The 19,423-nt window shown below is 41.0% G+C and overlaps 2 protein-coding genes across 13 annotated transcripts in view; both read right to left on the bottom strand.

Annotated features, from left to right (window-relative positions):
• Positions 1-239: 239 nt before the first annotated feature.
• On the bottom strand, positions 240-9,617 carry rcc1 (regulator of chromosome condensation 1). Its single transcript, XM_037785399.1, has 10 exons — positions 9,472-9,617; positions 7,331-7,429; positions 6,823-7,010; positions 6,515-6,694; positions 3,111-3,207; positions 2,887-3,009; positions 2,562-2,702; positions 2,244-2,363; positions 1,611-1,763; positions 240-1,018 (listed from the first exon to the last, which is right to left on the bottom strand). Exons 2-10 carry the CDS (start codon positions 7,407-7,409, stop codon positions 843-845), a joined length of 1,257 nt encoding a protein of 418 aa, XP_037641327.1. The 5' UTR covers positions 7,410-7,429; positions 9,472-9,617; the 3' UTR covers positions 240-842.
• Positions 9,618-11,866: 2,249 nt separating this feature from the next.
• Positions 11,867-19,423, bottom strand: part of phactr4b (phosphatase and actin regulator 4b) — a 29,580-nt gene continuing 22,023 nt past the window's right edge. For 10 of the 12 annotated variants that reach the window (XM_037784861.1, XM_037784858.1, XM_037784859.1 and 7 more), the window contains 9 exons: positions 18,571-18,702; positions 16,753-17,269; positions 16,098-16,387; positions 15,281-15,479; positions 15,034-15,089; positions 14,566-14,627; positions 14,346-14,483; positions 14,153-14,229; positions 11,867-13,426 (listed from right to left, as the gene is read on the bottom strand). In XM_037784861.1, the coding sequence (XP_037640789.1) occupies positions 13,411-13,426; positions 14,153-14,229; positions 14,346-14,483; positions 14,566-14,627; positions 15,034-15,089; positions 15,281-15,479; positions 16,098-16,387; positions 16,753-17,269; positions 18,571-18,702 (1,487 nt within the window). In that variant the 3' untranslated portion in view covers positions 11,867-13,410. The remainder of the gene's footprint in view (positions 13,427-14,152; positions 14,230-14,345; positions 14,484-14,565; positions 14,628-15,033; positions 15,090-15,280; positions 15,480-16,097; positions 16,388-16,752; positions 17,270-18,570; positions 18,703-19,423) is intronic. The other 2 variants (XM_037784864.1, XM_037784862.1) reach the window with 1 other exon arrangement.

The raw sequence follows: 19,423 nt of genomic DNA, 5'->3' as shown, positions 1-19,423 counted from the left end.
AAACCAAAGGTGACATTTTTAAATAGTTTGTTTTGCCTGACCGACAGTCTAAACCAAGAAGATTTGCAGTTTATATATAGAACAAGTTCTCATAAGAAAAAAGACAAGCAGTAAAAGCTTGCATCTGATAAGCTCAAAACCTGAAAATGTTTGTTATGTTTGCATGAAAAATAAACTCAATCAGTCAATTATCAACATGGTTGCAACATATTTGATGAATTGATAAGAAAAGGCTTAAAAACCTTAAAATTGTATCTTTATTTTTAGACAGGAAAAGCAACAAAATGCAGGATCAAGTATGACGCGCTACCAAATGTCCAAATGTCACAGCAATTGTGTGCCCTCGGTAAAATGAACAGTAGTCTCACATATCACTCATTGAGTATAAATGTCCTGTCTGAACCAAGGTCAGTGGAATTACAGTATTGCTAAGAAAAGAAAAAAGAAAAACATTAAAAAGACTGTTGTTTTGGGGAAGTCATTAAAAGGCTTGCACTCTCATTTCCTTTACATACATGCAAACAGTCCCATTCACGAACATCACATATATCACCTTACAGTCGTACTAATGACTTTTAATGAAAAGAATTCAAGGAACATCAAAAACTAGATTTTAAAAAAAATAGTCTCTCATTTGTGATGGTCTACCGAACATCCGTGAATATTTTTCCCTACACCAGGAAGAGAAGAGTGTCTCATAAAAGCGCCCAAACCTCTCGCACTCCCTCGGCTCAGCACAGTTAGTCGCATACAGATCAACCCCCTCCCCGGATTTAGGCATTGTGGAAAAAAAGGCCCCACCTTGAAACAGATCAAAAGATCCCTGCTGTGTGAGATGGACATCAGCTCTCCTGCTTGTCTTTGACCAAAAGGACTGTGTGCTGCCCTCCACTGGAGACCATCAGTACTGTGCGGTTCTCCAGCTGCTTGCCGGTCATCTTTGCAGGGCTCCACTCGTCATCCTCCTCTCCTGTGCCGAGCTGCAGGTTGGTGCCCATGCCCCAGGCATACACGGATCCTGGAGCAAGCATTGCCAACAGTTAAGTGGAGTAAGCATCCTTTTTTAACCCTCTAAGCTCATTGCAAACATTAGACAAATTAAGTTGACACACAGTTTGGAAAAGAAAATTCCTATCAGCTGGCAGTATAGAGAACTTGCAGTAATAATGGATATTTATTTTACATCCAACTATACTTAAAATGACGTAAGTTTGTGTTTTCCTGACATAAGCCTTTTGCATTTGAGTGAATAATGACGATCCTCCGTAATAAAGGCAGAAGAAGCAAGCTGCTGTCTTACTGTCAATAAACGTGTTAGGGAGCAGGTCAATGTGGATGGTTGTGTGTACAAAGAGTGTGACTTTGATACAGGAGATTGTGTTCTTGTAGTAGTTTTTTTTTTAACCATAATGGCAACCTTTTCCTAAGTGGTGGATCTGAAAACACTTGAGTTCTACAGATTGTTTTTGAAGGCACTGTCAAACAACTCATTTTATCGTTAAGGTATGAGGACTTGTTGCGGTTCATTGCCTCAAAAGCAAACAATATGTAACACTCTTTATGAAACAGACTCAGAAGTTGATCCCTCAATCCTCTGCTGCATTTCTCACCTTCTCTGGTGACGGCGTAGCTGACAGACGCCCCACATGACAATCCGCTGGCCGGCTCCATCCCCATCACAGGCGTGGGATCACTCTTTTCTTCTACCGCTTCGCCCAGACCGAGACGACCGTACTCCGCTCTGCCCAGGCTGTATACCTGTCCTAAAAGATGAATGGAAAAGGGATTCATGTATTGTTCGTTTGTCAACGTACTTTAAACCTGCCGGGTCCTTGGTGTCCCTTACTTGTAGAACAGCTTTCCAACCATGTTACCAAACTAAAGAGGTTTTTAGGAGAAAATTACACAAAGCAGAAAGTTCTACTTTTGTCTTTTGTGTTTTAATATACTTTTGACATTTTAAAGACTTTTATTGTAGTCTCTTGTAATTCTTGATATCTTCTTTTATCTATTGACTTTTTCCAACCATTTTCAGCCAGGGTTTGGGTTATATTGTTGAATTGCAAAAATAAAAACAAATAGGCAATCACTGTCAATTTATAGTTTTTAGAACAGATTTGACTCGGCTGACAATTGAGTGCTGAAACATGACTGGCAACATCAGTTGTATATTAATCTGTCTTGATGGGATCTCACAGTCTGAGCATAGTTATTTAATTTGAATGTAGTTAGTTGTAGCTTACCTTCAGCATCAAGGCAGAGAGAGTGATGCTGTCCTCCAGAGAAGTCCACCCAAGAGGTGGTAGAGTTTTTGAAGCAAACCAGTTTTACCGGGACAAAACACATCTTGGTGTTTTTAGTGCCTGAATTAACAAAAAGAGGTGTAAGAACACATAAAATAACATCACAACGTCTGATGCAATTACCTAAGAGCAGAATGTGAGCAATTGACTCATAGCTAACTGTAAAGCAGTGTCAGATACTACTGCAGTTAAAGTTATAACACAAGTTTAATCAATAGACATTATCAAAAGGACTAAACATTGATGCGCAATACTAACCCAGCTGGTGATAGTTGGCGAGACCAAACCCATAAACAGGCCCCTCTTTTGACACAGCGAAAGTGTGGTACGCCCCACAGAAGGCATCTTTGAAGTGAACTTTCCCTTTGATTTTTACCATCTGTGGTACCAGCAACCGGCCTGAAATCACAGGACACAGTCAGCCAGAACGCCACAGCATAAACATTACACACACACACAAGACATGAAAACATCTATTGTTAATGTAATCACAAATCAGAGATTAATGTACATGTAAAATCTTGAACACTTTAGTTCCATCATGTGTTGATGGTTTGGGCTTCGGAAAGCTCGCGTTACTTACCGAGGCCTTTTCTGCCTCCTCTGTCTGAAAAATGCTCAGGCACTCTTCCCAGCTGCCCCTGCTCTGCCGTGCCTGATGTGTACAGATTCCCCTCCAGTGTAACCAGTACAAGGTGGTTGCTACCTATTAAAAGGATTCATGAAAATTAAAACAGCAGCATTGTACGCTGCATATTAACTTCGAGCAAACAAAAATATATGGCATTAAAGAGGACTGTTTCTTACCTGACGCAATTTTCACAACAGGTTCTGTCATGGGGACTTTGACTGGAGCTTTGCATATTTCGAAGGGCTCCAGAAGACCTATTACACCGTTGTTATCCTGGGAAAACAAGGGTCCAGAGTATAAGTAGTAGAACCCAGAGATACATGATGTTTATGTTTTGGGTTATGAAAGATATAGCATGGCTGTAAATGGGAGCACTTTGGTCAACAAGCTTCTATGGTTGCTATAATGATATAAATGATACCTGATAATTAAAACTAGGAACACAGTTTTTTTTTTTAACACTGTTGGTCTTTTGCAGTGTGGCTGTATGTTTTTCCAGAAAAAAACAAAAACATTTTAGTTACCTCTTAGTTACCTCTTTTCTTTTTGTTTGGGTTGGTTATAACTAAATTCCCTCTTAGAGGCTTTGATTAACAACTACAGAGCTGGGTCAAGCAGCACAGTATTTGCACATACTTCCATGCACTACTTCGGTGATAATGATTGGCTCAACAGTGCGATATGCAAAATCCATGTGTCCATTTTTTTTTTCTTTGCAAGTTACTTAATTTATCCTGATTTTAGTGCTATATAAATAAGCTTTATTGTCGGGTAATTATGGTGAGAATATGGTGGTACAGCAAGAGGAAATATGGCTGATGCAAACAGCCAGGTGACAAACAAGCACCTGCTTTGAGAATAGACAGGCAGTATCAGTATGAAAGACATGGAGATGTTAAGGAGTTCAGCAATACAGGCGATGCAATTGGAGATATTTGACTTGCCAAGATTCCTTCTGAATGGAAATTAGTTGATGGGATGTATGTACTGTATAATGCACATATAAAACATATTCAAAATACAATTCACAAAACACTGTTAATAGGGATGTTTTTCAAAACAGACGGTGTTTCACACAGTTAATTTCAGCACCGTCAAATCTGCAGAAGGTAGGCAGAGGTAATAGAGATGTAATTGCCACTGTGCCACTGAGTATTAATAATGAAAAACCCATGAGTAGGAGGAGGAGTGATAATAAACGCTGAGAGATGAAAACAATGAAGAATAGCGTGATGAAGGATCATCAAACTATGTTTGAATGTCTTTTCTCTTTAATAAGTTACGATGTGAACAACATGCTACGGTAAGAGATTTGGTCATGTAGCCGCAAGAAGCAAAGATTACAGAAATCAGTAAGATGGAGATGGGGAAAAGTTCAAAAGCTCAGACTATGGGAAGAACATATCTGATGCAGAGGCAATTAGGCAGGTCTGAGGAAACAGAGACACACTGATAGGGATAAATAGGCTTGCAGGGTTGAGAAAGGACCTGAAGAACATGTTTGCTTTTCATGCTGGATGATTTATAGCACAGCAGGTGAGGAGTCTAAACCTGACAGTTAATTTGTTGTTACAGCAGCAGAACAGCCTCTCAGTCTAACTGGACCGACATGAGGAGTGGTTAATGACCTATCAACTCAAGTATCAAAGATTTGTTTTCCAAACTAAGGGTCAAGACAGTAAAAGATTTGAGGGTTGACATTTTAGTGAGATGCTACTGGTTTGATAAATCGAGAGACTGAGGAATATAGAGAGCCCGGTGTGCTTGAATAACGGTGATATGACTAGAATAGACATTATTTCGGGAAATGAATCTGCACTTGACCTCACATTAAGAAGAGGCATGAAATGGAAGTGATATCAGTCATTTATGGTTCACCATAATGGTCAAGTGTAGTTTTTTTGTTTGCAGTTGATGGAGCTCTGTGCAAGAGGAGAGGAGGGATACATTATCTAGTCATTAAAAGAAAATTATTGATGAAGTGATATAATGGAGAACAGAATATGTGGGCATTCGAGTTCTCTGTGTAGATAAAAGCTTGATGTTATGGCAAATTGAGGACATAAGAGTGAGCTGGAAGGTGGGTTGTTTTTTCTATTTTGTGGGACGGTTTGTTTCTGCTCTGTAGGTTGAGGTTGGAGGGTTGGCATTGGAAATGAAAAGAATGAAAGAAAGAAGACTTTGATTGGGTTATTGCAAACAGTAATCATACTCCAAGAGAGTATATTTTTGATATGTACAGTATACACAAGTTTTTACAAATGGGGACACAGCATTAACTCAGTGCCAGCAAGGAGAGTGGATGCTTGTTGAATGCCCCGACGAAGATCTACAATGGTCGAAAATGTTGGCTTTTCTAACAATTTAGCCGCTACAATGAAGGCCTTTTAATATATTTCCTTCCTCGTTGCCACTTGTTTTAGTATTTTGGAGTGCCTAGATTGCCTTCCTGTCTACCCTGATTTTTTTCCCCGTTTTCCAAAAGCACCCGACACGTTTTGCCTTGCTTTGAGTAGAGATGAGCAAACCCGTAAAGTATTAATACAGTATGTTCAGACTCAAGCTCTGTGCTAATGAGCTTTTAAGTGTTCAATTCAAATAGTCAGCTGGAAATTCTGTGTCATTTGCTTGAGTTCCAGTCAAGAGCAACTCTGAACAGCTTTCGACTTAATTTTTTTGTAGCATCCAATTCAAATGGGGCTGAAAGGAAATGAGACTGCGAATACCACAGAGATACGACAAATGAGTAAAAAGGAAAATCAAAACCATTAATATGGAGGATATTATATATGGAGAGCAGATTGTTTTATGTGGTTTTTAACTGTCTTGTCATTTTATCGGAAAACACTACAAACTGCTGAAATGCTGAAAATTAATTTCAGTGATGATTTCAACCTCATTAACATTGTCAAATGCGGCCCGCCACAGTTTCGTTATGAACTGAAAATATTTGTACTGTTCTCAACAGGTGGAGTCCACGCAGTCTGCCCGGAGGATTCAACTCAGCGGGTCAGAGACGACCAAGCGATGTGTGAGTATCCTCTCCCTGGTGCTGGCTGGCCTTCGCCGGGCGCAATTCCTCTGTGGCCGTGATGCACAACCGGCTCTAGGTCAGCTTGGAAAGGCCCAGCGTGAAGTTGGCTCGTGGCTTCGGCCATGAGCTTTACATTAACCCCCCCTCGCCCGGACCTCACCGATTCCCGGGGCCGTGGTGCTTGCTGCGCCCTGCTCCTGGTGAGACTGTCAGCTAGCAACCCACCCAACCCGTCTTGAAACGAGAACCCCGTCTCGTTTACCATGCTTTGTGGGTGTGACTTTTTTTTGTCATCACCATTCATATCTATACAACCTATGTGTTTATGATTGTTTACAAGAGCACACAGTTCTTCATAGATCTAGCCTCCAATAAAAATCAAATGACGACTGAGGGGTCAACGACAGATGACTCGACTCATCGACTTTCAGGGGGCAGCCCTACAAATATCACTTGTTGACGAGATGTAGGGAAAATCTCACACACAAACAAACACGCACACTTCCGAGCACAGGCCTAGATGGCTGAAAGCAGCAGGTCACTAACCCTGAAGGTGCCCCACGTGTAGACTGTTCCATCCTCTGTGAGTGCAGCTGTGTGGCTGTCCCCTGCCGACACCTGGACCACCTTCTCTTCCAATGCCACCTTCGCTGGAACCATCTCAGAACCCTCCTCTGTTGTGTCCCGACCAAGGGCACCTTCGTCGTTACAGCCAAAAGTGTAGACCTACAAAAGAAAAAAAATATCAGTTTATCTGGGAAACTCAAGACCCTTTGTCAAAATGTTATCAGGGAGCGATAGCATTAGCCATACAATAATCATTTTAAAAGAAATAAAGACAGGTGATTCCTTACATGGCCAGTGTCGCCGAGGCACACAGTGTGCATGCCTCCAGCTATCACTTGCACAACTTTCTCTGGCAGAGACACAAGAGCCGGTTTCTTCCTCTCCATGATGTCCTCGCCTAGACCCAACTGTCCAACTTCACCCTGGCCCAGAGCAAGAACCTGACCTGCCTCCTTGCCATGACTCCTGTGGAAAACTGTTACACACAAACAAACACACACAATTTCATACCAGTTGTTTAATTTGATCTTAGATGTTTTTTTTAGACTTACAAGGTCAAACTTGACGTTGGCATGAATAAACAAATACGAGCATAGGACATGAGACAATTGGTAAAAATTGTGGTTGTGTGAGTGTGACATGTCCTCCCATAAACTGTGTATGTGTATTATCTTAACAGTAATTTGAATTGGTTCTTCAAGTTAGAAATCTATTGTGCATGTTTAAATTAAGCCTCATTGTCTAGTCCAGTCTGGTTGCCTTTATCGACCTTTTTTGAAAAGGCCAGTGATTTACCTTTCACTTTCTTGAGGTCTTTAGCATCCTCAACAATAGGGTCGAACTTCCTCTTGGTGGGGGTCTTTTTAGCAGGCATGACAGCAACACTTAAGGACTCTGGGAAAAACATGAGAGGAGAATGGTGTAAGATTTTTATAACCAACACTTGCACTTGCACAAGTCACTGAGCTGTACGTGAGAAAAACACTACGGAAGAAATTGCTCAACTTTGCATATTTACAGAGCAAGAGCTCTTCCTTGACCCTCAACCAAACATTGCTTTCCTTGTAAAACTAAATGTGACCAATAAATACATACATATAAATTAATTTAATGTGTTCTTTATCATTAAAATAATAAATTGTACACCAGCAACTTGGTAAAAAAAAATCTTCAAAATTAAAAGGAATTACAATTTAAGTGTAAACCTTGTTAATACAGCACCTTCAGTCATAGACTCATCCCCCCTCGGCACAACACAAAGCATCTGGGTCAGTCCTTCTTGCTGGTAGCCATCAGGCTCCACAACCAAGGCTGACCCCCACATGAAAACTGCACTATCTGGACTATCTGGACTACCTGCATCTATCTGCACTACCTGCAACCACCTCTCCTAACCACTGGTACACTTTAAACGTTAAACTTACTTTACACTACATCCCATATAACATTTTATAGACTGCACATATTACATCTATTTATTGTACACTACATTTTTTTATTGACGGACGGTACACGCTATGTTCATTCACTATGTATATTCTGTATTTCTATTTATTGTTTTATAATCTTTTTGTACACCCATAACTCTGTATCTGCGCTTTGCTGCTTCCACACCTGAATACAAAAGAATACAACACAGGGAGAGTATCCGCAAATAAGTCATGAAATAATAATAATAAGAGAAAAAAATAAAAATAATAATTTAAAATAAATAAATAAATATATAAATATATATATATATACACACACACACACATATATATATATATATATATATATATATATATATATATACATACACACACACACACATACATACATATATATATAAATATATACATAGATATATATAAATATATACATACATATATATACATACATACATACATATACATACATATATATACACATATACATACATATATATATATACACACATATATATATATATACACACACATATATATACACATACACACACATATATATAAAAATAGTGCATCCCTAATTTCAACAGTTTTAAAACAGTCATCTAAAAAACAATAATATACCTAATAATAGCCTAGCCTATTTATATAGCAATTAAATCAGGATAAATGAAGTAATTTGCAAAAAAAATAAAAATAAATAAAAATGTCAATAGTACTGCATAATGCCCTGTTGAGCCAACCATCATCACTGCAGGGGAAATCCCTTCACAGCAAACAGCAACAGCCCTAACATGCAGCCAATCCATGATCCATAAACTCACAAGCCTCCTGGCAACAGACACAATCAGTCCTTATTTAACCAGGAGGAGCTGTTTGTGGTTCAGCAGCTGTCAGAGTCACGTCAATGTCTGCTGGCTGGCTCACACAGTCTGCAGACAGTTGTGCTTCCTCTGCTTCCTCTGCTCCACCATGCTGTTGTGAAATGATCCTCTACATAGTAGCTGCCACAATTTAAACTGGGGTCACTCACTTTTCTTAAGGACATGTCTCAGAGAGGGACATGTCTATAGAGAGTGCTGCCAGTGTTTTAACATTAGTCATAGTGCAGTTTAAAATAAGCATCGTGATCTAAGGCTGGCTGTAACTCACCCATGTGTCCTTGCTAACACTCAGATAGCTATCTTACACAACGAGTTGTAACCTCCATGGCTGAGCTTCCACTCCTCTTCTTCATTGTAAATAAAGGTGACACATTGGGCTAATAATACAGCATGAATGTAGGATGCAAAAGTCACGTTTTTAACCACATGGCACATGTTACCATTAAAGTATAGCTGTGACACTAGCTAATGCTAACTAGCTAGCAGCGTTAGCATGACATTCGTGGATGAATGAACTATAATAACATCGTTTATTGATTAAACTAAATAACGTTATGCTTAAGCAGCGTTTATTATGCTCGTCTTTTCCCGGTTGGACAGTTTAGGAACTTGATAGTGCACTAACCTGTGAGATGTAGTAGTTTGAAGTTTGTCTACATGTGAATGTGGACAGCTTGTTCTGTTCCCGGTCGTCTGGAGATTACGCACCACAGATTACGCACGACGTCAAGTAGAGGACGTCCTGCGTCCTTAAAGAGACAGTAGCACCATTAAAACCTGCAGGAGGTGGAAGAAAGTAAAAGTCCTGCATTCAAAATTTAATAAGTAAAATCAAGTATCAACAATCATAAAAGTAAATGGACGGATTATGCAGCAGAATGTCTCCTGTGAGGGTTAAATCACAATTATTTGATACTGCTGCATGTAAGTGGCATGCTCATGTTGCATCTTATCACAGACTGTATGCATCCATAATAAGATGATAAGATAAGATAAAATGAACCTTCATTAAGCCCCGGGGGGAAATTCAGGTGTAAAAGCAGCAAAGCACAGATACAGAGGTAAAGGTGTACAAAAAGATTATAAAACAATAAATAGAAATACAGAATATACATAGTGAATGGACATAGTGAATGGACATAGTGAATAAACATAGTGAATGGACATAGTGAATGGACATGGCGTGTACCGTCCGTCAATAAGAAAAATGTATTGTACAATAAATAGATGTTATATGTGCAGTCTATAAAATGGTATATGGGATGTAGTGTAAAGTAAGTTTAAAGTGCACCAGTGGTTAGGAGAGGTGGTTGCAGGTAGTGCAGATACTCCAGATAGTCCAGATAGTCCAGATAGTGCAGTTTTCATGTGGGGGTCAGCCTTGGTTGTGGAGCCTGATGGCTACCAGCAAGACAGACTGACCCAGACGCTTTGTGTTGTGCACATCTCAATAATGTATACCATTATCTATGATTATATAGTATACATTATTATTATAAACTATAACAATGTATTGTATTTCAGAAGCTATATGTGTTAAACCTGCATAGGCAGAATGTTATTGGCATCATTGGGCAAAAAAATCCATAATAACTTTTCAGCATATTGTAATTCAAGTGTTCTGAGAGACAACTAGACTTCTGCACCTCCTCATGGCTCTGTTTTTAGGCTTTAAGAAATCTAGCCCGTGATGGGAGACTTTGGCCAATCACAGGTCATTTCAGAGAGAGCGTTTCTATTGAGTGTTCCTATTGGCTCAGCAGATCTTAACATGGCTGCTGGGTCGCAAACTTTCTCATTTTACAGCTAAACAGTACTCTACAAGATGTTTCTGAAAACATCTGAGGTGAGAAATATGCATTACAGTAACAGAATATTGATTCATATTTGATCAGCGCTGCCTAGTTTGACTGTTTGATTGGAGTTTGCGAGTGATTGACAGCTGCTCAGAGACGGCAAGGCTCCAGTTTGGCTCTGATTGGTTGTTTTCTTCTGGTATGTGAAATCTTGCAGATGCCATTAGGAGCACCGGAGGACACAGAGGCAAGGGATTTTTTTCAGACTACCTGTGTCATGCAGCTGATCCCAGCTGACATTGGACGAAGGCGGGGTACACCCTGGACAGGTCGTCAGACTATCACAGGGCTGACACATAGAGACAGACAACCATCCACGCTCACATTCACACCTACGGGCATTGTTTATATGATATGTATAATCAAGTAAAGATAAAAAATGATACATGAGAACATGACATTATGAATTATGGCCAGTGTAAAAGTGAATGTACTCCACTTGTAATATATATTAGAGTTAGAGAGTATTTAGTTCAGTCTTTGTTCTACTAGATTGTGTATTGTGTTTTAGTTTATGTCTATCACTACAACATAGCAATGCTACTTTCATGTTAAATTCGGTGTGACTCTTTACCTTTTATGTCTCTGTATAATCTGTACAATTATCCCAAACCATAAATATCTTCCAATGCTTGGGTATTTCTTTTTTTTTTTACATGATCACCCAGTATGTGCCCCGTATATAGTGTAGCAATCTGATGATGCTGTTTTCCCCCCATTATTCATTTAATCTAAATTCTACTGTTGTTTTGCAATCTGTACATATTATTTGTCTTTTGTCAATTTCTGGCCTTTATTCTTCTGCTGCAACAATGCAACTTCTTCAGCATCACCTCATCATATAAGATCACTGATGAGATTTTACATTCATTGTTTACAAAATATACAGCTTTAAACCTTTGGCGTGTGCATTTAGAAAACCAAATGTATTCCAAGCTTCCTATAGACACTTACATTATGCATGCTGCATCTAAAGCTATCTCCAAGTTCAGCTCCTCAGTGACAGACATAGACGGACCCTTCCACCAGGTGTCACTGCAGCCTTTAATTCTTATTTTAGAGGTTCCAATTAAAATTTTCCCTACAATCCTCCACCTGAAAGCATCAATAGGCAAGACAGGTCTATTGATTAAAGAGCTGTGTGCAGAGCCATCGCACAGACCGTTCAAGGAATTGTAAGATTTTTAATTAGATCCGGATGTGACTATTTACAATTAAAAAGAAAAACTGTCATTCCATACAATTCCACATTCAATTAAAAAGGAACTTAGTTTTACAGAAAAGGTACACTTTCATATTCCCATTCTTGTAGCATTTAATCATAAACTAATATTCTGTGCTTAAAAAAATAGCAACCTATAATACTTTTATATTTAAAATTTCTTTTCAAATGAAAGGAAGACAAGATATACACAAGCATCCGTTAAACCTATATCAACCTGTACACAGCATAGATAACCCTGTAAGCTACTGGCCAGACAACAATACAAGATAAAACACTTCTGCAGTTTCAAAAGGTTCCAGCCAAAGTGACTCCCTGTTGACCGTTTATACATTTTCTGATTTTTTGGATAAATCCCTGATCTACACGCACAGCAACTTACATTTAACCCTTAGTATAGACACTACTAGCATGACCTTATTCAAAATGGCTACAGAATGCATTGCATGTTTGATCTTTAAAGGGAAGTACAAAAACTCATAAAAAAGTATAAATGAAGAGAGATTATCCAGATCCAATGGCATTGGATTCTGTGTTGGCTCATGCAGTGGATTGCAGAAATCAGTGATATGAAAACCAGTATCCTATAGTCCTTTAGGCATTGGGTATGTTGGCACACATAAAAACACCAACAAGCCTCCTGACCCGCACCTGTTTCTATATCTAGATTGATGCTTAAATGGCCACCTCACATCACAACCATTAAATACAGGCAAGCCAAATAAAAAATAAAAGGCTCAAATAAAAGCTGTCACTACTCATGTGATCAAAATTACAATATAAAATATCTTGTGCATTACAGAATATTTTGTAATTAGATCTTTCCAAGTTTCATTCTAAGGTATAACAATAGCAGTCTGTACACAATTTATATAAAACACACACACACAATATCCCAGAGATGTCCAGTCCTATAACAGAATATCCCAGTCTTCATCCTCCAGCCCGCTCTTCTCACTGCGGCCGTTTGTCTCTTATCTTATTATTACTGTGTGGAGTATTACAAGTCATCATCATTATTATTACTATTATTATTGTATGTTATTACATTAACAAGATGAATTAGCTTTTCCATATACAGTAAAGAAGAAAAAAGGCAACACAGAATGAGGCCGCGTTAAAGGTTGTAACTAGATCCAAGTCCCTGAGGGGTACCACCTCACAGCAGAGTGAGAGTCAGCCCTGTAGGTCCTCTGCCACCTCCCCGCTTCATTGGCACGTGGTTCCCCCTGTTGTCCGGGAGAAATACTGCATCTGGTCCTCACCCCACCACCGACACCGCCACCTCAGTCTAGTGAAAGCAATGTAGTGGGAGGGCGATGGAGGGCAAGCGAGAAGCATTCTTGTTTCGAGTCAGTTCCAGGCTTTCTCTGATAATCTGTACAGTACATTCGGGAAATGTAAAAGGGCGATCTGTCTGCATAGGGAGCAGCTTCTGGCCACGCAGAGATCTTAAGTGCTTCATTATCCGCGAAGATGGGGGGGGCTAAGGCCGATGAAACCTAGAAAATAAAAGGATCTCATGAGGCATGAAGAGACATTCATATTCTGTTTAAAGTCATAATCCTTTCAGGAAATCAAACATCACTGTTTACTGTTCACTCTCTTAACGCTGTATCAAGTCACCGAATATTTCTGCTGCTGCTTCCCATTAAAAGTATTTAGGTGAAACATGAGGTGGCTTTTATTGTGAAGCAGTCACAGGAAACACGATGTATTTTGTCACCGAGGTTAGAGTGCTGAGAGCAATCCTTCTTCTACAAGACAAGACAAAAGTCATTTGCAGCATTTTTCATCAATGGCAGAGAGTAATGGAACAAGACGAAACAGCCACAGTGACCTGTTAGATGAAGAGTTGCAGGAAACAGGCTGCATACCTCCAACTTCTAAGCAAGATAACAAACTCCCCTCACCTTGCCCTGGTGTTGTGTGGAAAACTACTTGCCCTGTGTACACACCATGAAATCAGATTGGTTGCTCATGGCACGATGGAAAAAAAAGGCAGTTTATTAACTGAATTCTTTAATAAAACCACACCAGTTAATCTGGTTGTGTGTAAACAGATACCGCAGTTGCTCTTCTGTTGACACAGTAGCTGCACACAGAGTATTTGCTGTAGTATTAAACCGCACTTGCTGTTACCACGGTAACCACAGGTGACACCGAATGAACCAGGACTGAAATCTGAAGGAGTATAATGTCAAGATCCATCTGTTAAAAAGGAATACCTCGTGTAGATTCTGCTCTCTTCGTGAACCTCCATTTCAGTGCTCTTATAATCGTTGAGCTCCTTACGGATGGCCGCCTAGACAAAGCAACAGGAAAGAGAGAGTTAGTGTGAACATAAAAGGAAATTATGTGAAACACAATCTACTGCTCGGAGATTTGTCGGGTTTGTCAAGTGCTTGCTGGACATGGCACCTTGTCAGCGGGAGTCAGCTTGGTCCACGGCTTCTCTGCTCTCCGATCATAATCGTTGGCATCTGTGACTTCCACGTACTCGTGGAACCGCAGGATTTTTCTCGCCTGTAGTTCTGCGACTGTGGGTCTTTGACTCAGCTGCAATAAACAGATGTCAGTTTAATATTCAGTAAATATATGATTTGACACTCAGATGTCTGTTGTGGATGTGCTGCCTCACCTTCCTGGTCAGCCGCCGCTTGATCTCTCTAACCTCAGCTTGTCTGTCAGCCGGATTTTTGGCTGAAAAAACAACAACAACAGAAGCTATATTTAGATGCTGCATGAAAGTCAGGCTTGACGTGCACCAAAGGTAGAGTAAAAGCAGTTTCTAAAATTAGACACTGAACTTCAAACTGTCTTTTCAAGTGTAAAGTCTTGCTATTACTGCATGTTTAAAATGTTATCTTTTGTACACGGTCAAGACTTGGCTCAACAATGTTAAAATGTGGCATTATTTACATAAATAAGATTAATTCATGGACAAATCATCAGTCCAAATTGAGCTGTGAAGTTTGTTAAAACCCACAAAAAATGAGTCCAAAGCCAAAGAGCAGCAGACTCAAAACTGAATTTACTTAGTGAAGGAATTATAAGGTCCAGTAACGGATAATAAAGGTGAAAAGGAAAGGAAAGATTTGATACTAACGCTGAAGGATGTTTCTTTGCTCGAGCTCCTCAGCAGAGGGTCTCTGGCTAAGTCGCCTGAATTGGAAAAGAAAAAAAAAGAAAAGAGTAGGACTATTTTTACACAGTTCCAACACTTTGTATTTCAGGCAATAACTAGGACAAAGATCTAAGAAATGATCCAGATTTCTTCAGGAAATGCACCTTCACTGTTGTCAGTTTAAAGGATACAAAAGAAATGGAGTAAGTGTGATGATGTGTGTCTGTACCTTGTGAGTGCAGAGCCGATCTGTGTGCGGATGGCCTCCCACTGCTCCCTGCTCTGCCAGGTGAGGCCGGTCTGTCCTGGTGGCTGGTCGTCTCTGTTGTTCCTCTCGTGGATAAACCTGTCCCTCTCTGGGGCGCAGGGACGGCTACTCAGCTTCAGAGCCAGGGTGTCCTTCCTCTTGACCCTGCTGGCCAGCGCACCTGGATGAAAGCCAAGCAGAGACGTGGTCAGGTGTGAAGGAGGCCCACAAAAAAACAATGCAAAAGTCTTGAATTAAAAAAACATTACATTTTCATAATTTCTAGGGCTGTCAAAGTTAACGCGATAAAGCAAAATTTTGGCATGGCCATTTTCAAAGGGGTCCCTTGACCTCTGACCTCAAGATATGTAAATGAAAATGGGTTCTCTGGGTACCCACGAGTCTCCCCTTTACAGACATGCCCACTTTATGATAATCACACGCAGTTTGGGGCAAGTCATAGTCAAGTCAGCACACTGACAGCTGTTGTTGCCTGTTGAGCTTCAGTTTGCCATGTTATATGATTTGAGCATATTTCTTTATGCTAAATGCAGTACCTGTGAGGGTTTCTGAACAAAATTTGTCATTGTTTTGTGTTGTTAATTGATCTCCAATAATAGATTCATACATACATTTGCATAAAGCAGCATATTTGCCCACTCCCATGTTGATAAGAGTATTAAATACTTGACAAATCTCCCTTTAAGGTACATTTTGAAAAGATAAAAAAAATGTGATTACCTAAAAATTCGAATCGATTGACAGCCCTAGTATTTTCATAAAATATGGTTATGCTTACTAATTGGGGGTTCATCCTCCTCATCTTCATCCGAGTCTTCATCTTTATAAAGCACAGGACCGTCTGAGTCGCTGTCCTCCCCGCGCATGTCATGCTCTCCTTCCTCGTCGCCTTCCTCCTCTTCTTCCTCCTCCTCCTCACTGCTGTTGACACAAACGCCGGCGTCTCCGATCATGCATCTGCGACTCCGTGGCTCCAGCTCTGGCTGGGGTATCTCCCCGTCGTACTCCTCCTCTTCCTCGTCATCTTCCTCGTCTTCCTCTTCCTCCTCTGAGTAGTCATCTTCAGATCTAATGTAAATAGAAAATGAATACATACACAAGCATTATGGATACGGATGAAGCATGTCTGTGCGTTTTTTTTAACTAATTCAGAAGCAGCTTTTGCACTTAAAACAAGATTGACTTTTAAATTAAACAGGTTTTTACCAAATTAAAATGTAAATGAAAGTGCTTTAGCCGTACTGGGAGCCATATCCCACCTTCAACCTTCTAGCTATACTTGACTTTGTAATGATCGGGGTGAGATTTGCTCCAAGCTGCTCATGGCCGCATGCAAAGCTGGATCTCATGTAGGTAGAAGCCTTGAAATATTTTTTTTTGAGCGGCCCTCTTTGTCATGTAACCATTCCATTATTGTGCACTGAGAAACTCACACTTTTAGTGGTTGGATGCTGACGGGAAGGGGGCGACCACCTTGGTAGTCCTGAGGGGTTTCGAAAAGCAGCGCGTGTGCACGCTGCGACCCGTCTGGATGCGGCTGAGCCGGGCCGGGACTGGACAGGGCTCGCTGGATCATGATGTGCAGCGGGACAGGAGCTGGGCGCTGAGGAGACTCGTTGGTCGGGCTTGGAGGGTCAAACAGCATGGGTATGGGTTGGGGCAGTGGGTGGGGATAGGAGTGCTGATGGTGGAGGTGGTGGCTGTGTATGTGTTGGCGGGGAGGAGAAGGTGGTTTGTGTGTTGGCAGGGGAGGGGAGGGAGGAGCGGGAGGCAGCTGAAAGCCCATAGGGAGGTTGCTGTGGTCCTCCAGAGAAAGCGGTGAGGGGATGATGGGATGGCTCGAGTCCTCCGGGTTGCGTTTGGTGACGGGGGTGGTCCTCTTAGGAGGCATCGGTGGAGAGGGCTTGGCTGGCACAAGACTGGCACCTCCGCCGGCTTGGGTGAAGTCACCTGCAAATGAAAAAAAACAGTTAATACATCTAATCATAAAGCAAAATAGATAAAGTTTAAGCCTGTGAGTGAGTTGCGAGCTTTGTTTTTCTATCTAGTTTGCCGCTGTGACATGAGTGCACATGCATCAGCTCTGCGAGAATGATGTACCCAACATGACAGAATACACATGAACAAATATAAATACTAGCATTACATGTCTGACTGAGCATTACTGCGTGCATATAGTGTGTCAGGTCACATGACTGTGTCAACATGAATGCACGCACTGCCCTCACAAACCAGTGTGCAGCATGTGCCCCAGGTCACAGAGACGAAGAAGGTACATACAGCCTACATGCTCTACACAGCCAGATTCATAACCTGCCGTGAAACCTGGTTTTATAAGCATCTTAGTTATTCTTATAAAATTGTCATTATATACTGACAGTAGTGCATGAGACAGATAATCTGTGAAATCTTGCAAATGCCATTAGAAGCAAAGAGGACACAGAGGAACATGATTTTTTTCACAGATTATCTGTTTGATGTACTACTGTCAGGAAATAGTGACCGTTTATAAAAAATAACTTAACTCAATGTTACTGACTGCAGCTTTAAAGTGCCAAAAAGCTCATAAGAAAGCCAAATTGCAAAACCTCCAATTGTTTGCATGCACATGTGTATATTTGAATTCTTGAAACTCTGTAGAACAGCCACATCACTGTTAAAAGCCGTAGCCGTGCTACTGAGGCGTAATAAGAGATCAGTGTTACCAGACTTGAAACATGCAGTAGACTAAACTGAACTGGATTACATCTCCCTCTCTAAATAAAGTCAAGCCCTAATGTTAGAACCCTTTAGCCCCCTTCATTCATCCATCCATCCATCCATTCATTCATATCCATCCATCCATCCCAGTTGAGCAGAAGCTGAGTGGATTAGCACTATAAAATTCACTTGATGCTTTGCAGGCTGGAACCTGCTGAAGGCTCTCCCTCATTCACATGCCAAATGAGAGAGAGTACAGCATTGAGAACATTCAACCGCTCCGTGCTCACTCACACAGAGAAGTCGCCTCTCACGTACACAAAGCACCCAGCACACTCATTATCAGCTCATTATGTGCATGCGGCTCTTATATACCACATCCAGAGAATAGCAATCAAGGCCAGTCAACAAGTTAAAGGCGTTGAGGGGGGAGGGGAAATATGTTGGCAGCGAGAAAAGGACGCGACACGATGAAGAACGCAGACGCTGAAGGGGGGCATTCCAGACACGGGCACCCTGGCCACAGAGATACCAGAGGGCCTCCTTTTTACCTGGACGCAGGCCTCCGGCCCGCCGGCACAGGTAGACGGGCAGGGACAGGTAGACATCGTAGTCGCACTCTCGCTTCCAGCAGGACCAGTAGAGCGGAAGCTGAGCGTTCTCTCCCCCCTGCAGGGCGGAGACTAACAGGGAGGAGACGGAGGCCTTCAGCTGGACTGTTTATTGAATGGAGGTACATGGTGGTACTGTATGTGTTGTATGTATAGAGTGCGCTATGAAGAAGGGCTGTTGTTGCTCTAAATGCTTGTCATTCTATTGAAAAAAAATTCAACTACATTGTGGGAAAAACGCTTATTTGTTTTCTTGCCAAGAGTTAGATGAGAAGATTGACACCATGCTCGTGTCTGTCTGTTCAATACGAAGCAACTACAACAAGGAGAAAGTTAGTTTAGCTGAATCTGGAGTTAGCCTCGCTCTGGTAACAAAATCCACCTAGTGTGAAAAAGTGTAAAAACAACAAGTCGTGGTTTTAGCTAAGCTAAGCTAACTGATTCCAGGCGGTAGCTTCATATTTAAAGAGGACCTATAATGCTTATTTTCAGGTGCATACTTGTATTTTGGGTTTCTACTAGAGCGTGTTTACATAATTTAATGTTCAATAAACGCTTTATTTTTCTCATACTAACTCTGCTCTGATTGGTCAGCTGGCCCACTCTGTCGTGATTGGTCAATCGAACCAAACTCTTCGGTCTCCACTCCCGGCTCCGCTCTAACTAGCTTTGTTTGAGGGCTGGCCAAACTAGCTGCTGGACAGGTATTATGCAAATGTGTTACTTGATGACATCACCATGTTACAGAGGAAGCAAGGCGTTTCAGGCAGTTCAGGAGCAGTGTTTCTGTGGG

The sequence above is a fragment of the Sebastes umbrosus genome, chromosome 11 (assembly GCF_015220745.1).
Source record: "Sebastes umbrosus isolate fSebUmb1 chromosome 11, fSebUmb1.pri, whole genome shotgun sequence".
NCBI lineage: Eukaryota > Metazoa > Chordata > Actinopteri > Perciformes > Sebastidae > Sebastes > Sebastes umbrosus.
This window is presented reverse-complemented; position numbering and strand designations above follow the sequence as displayed.

Coding starts and splice junctions, on each gene's coding strand:
- rcc1 (XM_037785399.1), bottom strand. CDS start 7,409: ATGCCTGCTAAAAAGACCCCCACCAAGAGGAAGTTCGACCCTATTGTT. Junction 2,703..2,886: donor AGGAGGCAGAAAAGGCCTCG/GTAAGTAACGCG, acceptor CTGTGATTTCAG/GCCGGTTGCTGGTACCACAG. Junction 1,019..1,610: donor CTACGCCGTCACCAGAGAAG/GTGAGAAATGCA, acceptor TGCTTGCTCCAG/GATCCGTGTATGCCTGGGGC.